At 51.9% G+C, this 5,000-nt stretch overlaps 2 protein-coding genes across 2 annotated transcripts in view; one reads left to right on the forward strand and one right to left on the reverse strand.

The window, feature by feature from the left end:
• LOC138859292 (peroxisomal sarcosine oxidase-like) overlaps positions 1–5,000 on the forward strand; it is a 345,118-nt gene that overhangs the window by 256,208 nt on the left and 83,910 nt on the right. The gene's annotated exons all lie outside the window — the stretch shown is intronic.
• The window catches only part of LOC113802442 (uncharacterized PE-PGRS family protein PE_PGRS54), a 56,871-nt gene that overhangs the window by 1,537 nt on the left and 50,334 nt on the right, over positions 1–5,000 (reverse strand). Inside the window, exons 2-4 of the mRNA XM_070145576.1 lie at positions 4,505–5,000; positions 4,106–4,280; positions 1–3,331 (exon numbers count right to left, since the gene is read on the reverse strand). The exon at positions 1–3,331 is cut by the window's left edge and continues 1,537 nt beyond it; the exon at positions 4,505–5,000 is cut by the window's right edge and continues 127 nt beyond it. Of these exons, the coding sequence (XP_070001677.1) occupies positions 1–3,331; positions 4,106–4,280; positions 4,505–5,000 (4,002 nt within the window). The remainder of the gene's footprint in view (positions 3,332–4,105; positions 4,281–4,504) is intronic.

The raw sequence follows: 5,000 nt of genomic DNA on the forward strand, positions 1-5,000 counted from the left end.
TGGAATTACCCCCTCCGATATTTCCTGCTCCACCACTGCCTGAATTAAAGTTACTACTTCCACCATTCCCTGCTCCACCTGCACCTGCATTAAATCCTCCAATGTCAGCATTTCCTGTCCTACCTACACCTGAGGTGAAACCCCCAAGTCCTCCATTACCTGTGCCACCAACTTGGCCGAAACCACCACTTCCGCCGTTTCCTGCTCCACCAGCTCCTGCATTCAGGTTCCCACCAAAGTTTCCTCCACCTGAGTTGAGGTTAGTGCCTCTGGTGCCTGTGCCTGAACCAACATTTCCGATGCCAAGGTTTTCTCCACCACCTACGCCCCCATTCCTATTTCTAGCTCCGATGTTACCTACACCAGCGTCGAGGATTCCAGCCCCACCACCTCTTGTACCTGTTCCAATTCCTCTTGTTCCTGTACCTACGTTTAGGCCTCCACCTGCAGTATTCGCTACATTACCTCCCCCAAAATTGCCATTTCCACCTGCACCGTTTCCTCTACCACCTGTATCAACATCAACGTTTCCAATCCCGGCTCTGCTGCCTGTACCTGCGTTTATGTTTCCACTGTTTCCTCTCCCACCCGAACCTACATTACCATTGGTACCACCTGTTCCCCCAAAGCCTGCCCCAAAATTGCCATTTCCACCTGCAGTGTTTCCTCTAGCACCTGTACTAACATCAAGTAGTCCAACCCCAGGTGTGCCACCTGTACCTGCATTTATATTTCCACCGTTTCCTCTCCCACCCGAACCTACATTACTGTTAGTACCACCTGTTCCTCCAAAGCCTGCCCCAAAATTGCCATTTCCACCTGCACTGTTTCCTCTACCACCTGTACTTACATCAAGAAGTCCAATCCCGGCTCTGCCACCTGTACCTCCATTCAGATTCCCACCATTCCCTCTCCCACCCGAGCCTACATTACCATTAGTACCACCCGTTGCCCCAAAGCCTGTCCCAAAATTTGGAATCCCACCACTGTTGCTAAACGTACTCGGGCCTCTATTAAAGCTGCCGCTGCCAAAGTTACCTGCTGAACCTGAACCAGTGTTTGAATTTGCCCTCCCACCTGTGGAGCCAAAAGTGCTACCACCACCATTACCATCCCCTCCATTACCGCCCGTACCACCATTGAAAGTTCCCCCATTCCCCGCCGAGTGATCGAAATTCCCATCCCCTTGACCCCTACTCTGACCTCCTGTAGCTGCTGCTCCAGTGTTAAAGCCTGTCCCATCAGCATTGAAGTTCCTACCATTATTTATACCTGTGCCAGAACCCCCATTGAAGTTTCCTTGTTGGTTGTTATTAGCATTTGTCCCCTGGGTATTCCCTACATCAGTTCTGGTGTTCCCAAATCCTGATGTGGGACTGTTGATGCCGATATTAAAGCGAGGAATGTTGCCGCGGTTTCCTCCGACGTTTTGGTTGCCAAGGGGGGAGTTTAGATTGCTATTTAATCCTGAATTGAAATTATTGTTATTTCCTATGTTGCCAGCTCCACTGCCGGGCTGGTTACCAAGTCCAATTCCAGATGGACTATGGAATCCACTACCTGATTGACTGCCAACGCCATGTTGATTTCCGAATGCTCCTCCAGGTAGGTTGCCAATTCCACCTCCTGGTAGGTTGCCAATTCCACCACCTGGTTGGTTGCCAATTCCACTTCCAGGTAGGTTGCCAATTCCACCTTGCTGGTTGCCAATTCCACTTCCAGGTAGGTTGCCAATTCCACCTCCTGGTTGGTTGCCAATTCCACTTCCAGGTAGGTTGCCAATTCCACCTCCTTGCTGGTTGCCAATTCCACCTCCTTGCTGACTGCCAATTCCACCTCCTTGCTGGTTGCCAATTCCACCTCCTTGCTGACTGCCAATTCCACCTCCTTGCTGGTTGCCAATTCCACCTCCTTGCTGACTGCCAATTCCACCTCCAGGTAAGTTGCCAATTCCACCTCCTTGCTGACTGCCAATTCCACCTCCAGGTAAGTTGCCAATTCCACCTCCTTGCTGGTTGCCAATTCCACCTCCTTGCTGACTGTCAATTCCACCTCCAGGTAAGTTGCCAATTCCACCTCCTTGCTGGTTGCCAATTCCACCTCCTTGCTGGTTGCCAATTCCACCTCCTGGTTGGTTGCCAATGCCACTTCCAGGATGGTTGCCAATTCCACCTCCTGGTTGGTTGCCAAATCCACCTCCTGAATTAAAGCCACTATTTGGAGCGTTGCCATTACTTCCGATGCCAGGGATGGAACCAAAATTGCTTCCTGGACCATTAACATTACCCAGTCCTGTGTTCTGACCTCCTGTGGGATTGACACTGGGATCATTCAAGAGACCAGCTCCTGTGCCCAGATTTCTTTGGTTATTTCCACTGCCACCAGCAGCATTTGGTTGGTTTTGGAAGTTTCCACGGCCACTTTGCGGCAGATTTGGAAACGCATTACCACCACTGACATCCGAAGAAGCACCTCCGCCATTGCCGAATTCCCCGTTCCTGTTCGTGCCAAAAGTACTGAAGGGATTCCTGTTGGATGATTGACCTCCATTGCCATCTTGTCCTCCGAAAGTACCTGAGTTTGGATTTCGGCCTCTGGAATCGATGCTTTTCCCGCTGCCGGCATTGTTTGCCCCTGGCCCACTGCCGGCTGAAGGATTTGCTCCACCGTCTGCCGCTAGGTTTGCATTGGCACCTCTGCCTCTATTACCATTGGGTATTCTCCTACCATTGCCATTGACTCCACCTGGTAAATTACCATTCCCACCAGCTGGAGAATTGCCATTGCTTCCCAGGTTGCCATTGCCTCCCAAGTTACCATTACCCCCTAGAGTACCATCGCCTCCTCCAGGGAAATTCCCATTCACTCCCCGTGGCCTGTTCCCATTGGCACCTGCACCCTGTCCTCCGCCATTTCCACCAGTCCCAGCCCGATTTCGAAGGTTGCCTCCACCTGGCACCCGCTGCCCGTTGCCTGCATTGCCCTGCTCTCCGGGAACCCTGAAGTTGACTGTACGGAGGGGGTCAATGCCGCTCTTGGGCCCGTCCGGCACTGTGCCAGACGGGTCCTCGAATCCCGGGAAGAACCCAGCTGAGTTTATCCGGGGTGGTTGGTCTAGAGGATAATCGTAGTCTATGGTAGGTCCTGGGCGATTCCTTCGGTGTCCGCCTCCTCCTCGGGTGGGGCTGTCGAGGTCTCGCATGGAGGATGTGCTGGAGTCCTTCTGGTTGGTCGTTGCGTCGCTGGAAGCCTGGTCGTCATCGCCGCGCCCGAAGCCGAGCCATCCGTTCTGCTGGCACAACACTACGCCGACGATGATAGCCACTACGAACTGAAACAGACACGCAAATGCACAGTTCAGATACTATTACATATTTCTGACGAAGATATATACGAAACCGGTCAAATACATCACTTGTATTGTGAAGATCTTCGTTCTCATTCATACCTTTCTACATTTGTCAACATAAATACGGTTCATACTATTAGGTGATATAAATTGTGCAAAATAATGCATTTTCTCACTCTTTCATGTATGATAGATTCGTCTGGTTCGTATACACAATCATGAACATATTTATTTACTAACCCTTTTGTTCCTCTCCTTTTATGTCTCCTTTACATACCCTCCCTGTTTCTCTCCTGTTTATATTCCCCAGCCCCCTCCTCATTTATTATATTTATTATACATCTACTCCTCTTGTTTCTTTCTTTCTCTCTGTCTCTGTCTCTCTCTCTCTCTCTCTCTCTCTCTCTCTCTCTCTATATATATATATATATATATATATATATATATATATATATATATATATATATACATACATATATACATACATATATACATACATATATACATACATATATATATATATATATATATATATATATATATATATATATATATATATGTGTGTGTGTGTGTGTGTGTGTGTGTGTGTGTGTGTGTGTGTGTGTGTGTGTGTGTGTGTGTATCACTGTTATTGTCAGTCTCTCTCACTCTCTCTCTCTTTCACTGTGTGTGTGTGTGTATGTGTGTGTGCGTTTATGTGCGTGCGTGTGTGTGTGCACAACTCGTACCATCCATACCATCCAGCAGTGCCCTTACCAGCATGGTGTAGCAGCCGATGAGCATGAAGGTCTGTAGGTTGAACCTCTGCTTCCTCGCCTCGTCCTTGTACCTGGCGCGGTGTATGTGCATGTAGTAGTCCTGCTCGGTGTCCTGCGCCAGCGTGAGGTTACTTCCGTGGGGATGCAGGTCGTGGCGGGACAAGGTACTCGTCCTGTAGGAGGCCAAGGGGGAGAAGGAGGCATTAGTGTGATTGCATTTGCTGTCGTTTTGCTGCTGTTGATTGTGTCAGCCGCGTCTGGTCTGTGTTAATGGTCACATTTCCTCGAGAACAGGCAAGAAAGGGGAGAATTTGAGGCGAGACTCGTCCGTTTCCCAACGGAGCTTTCACAAAAGGAGTGCAAGGCGCTGACCTTTGACCCCCGCGTCGCTACTCACCTGCTGCCATTATGTGTGCGGGGGAGGGCGGTCAGGAGGTCAGGCTCCCGGTGGGGGTGGTGGAGGGGGAGGCTGCCGGAGCCCCGCGTGTCCAGCAGCGCCGCCAACACGCCGTTGTTGTACTCCGCCCGCGATCTGGTGGAGTTGTGGCCGTCGCTGCCGCTGTGGCTGCGGTGGTGCGCGAGGGCGTGGGCGTTGCCGTCGGGCAGGATGGAGACCTCGGGCTCGCGCGAGAGGGTGCTGTTGCGGCTGCCGGGCAGCGAGTGCGAGCGCTCGCTCAGCCTCGCCAGGGCGCTCGCCACCTTGGCATGCTTGGCGTCCACCTCCCGGCTGTGCTCGCGCGAGTGGTGGACGTGGGCGTGGTCGCGCGAGTGGTGGGCGTGCACATGGTCGCGCGAGTGGTGGCCGTTGCTGCGGCCGAGGGTGGTGGTGGAGGTGCTGGGGTTGCGCGAGCGCGACTGCGAGGCGCGCAGCGGGTGGGTGCGCAGCAGCGTGG

The sequence above is a fragment of the Penaeus vannamei genome, chromosome 34 (assembly GCF_042767895.1).
Source record: "Penaeus vannamei isolate JL-2024 chromosome 34, ASM4276789v1, whole genome shotgun sequence".
Classification (NCBI taxonomy): domain Eukaryota; kingdom Metazoa; phylum Arthropoda; class Malacostraca; order Decapoda; family Penaeidae; genus Penaeus; species Penaeus vannamei.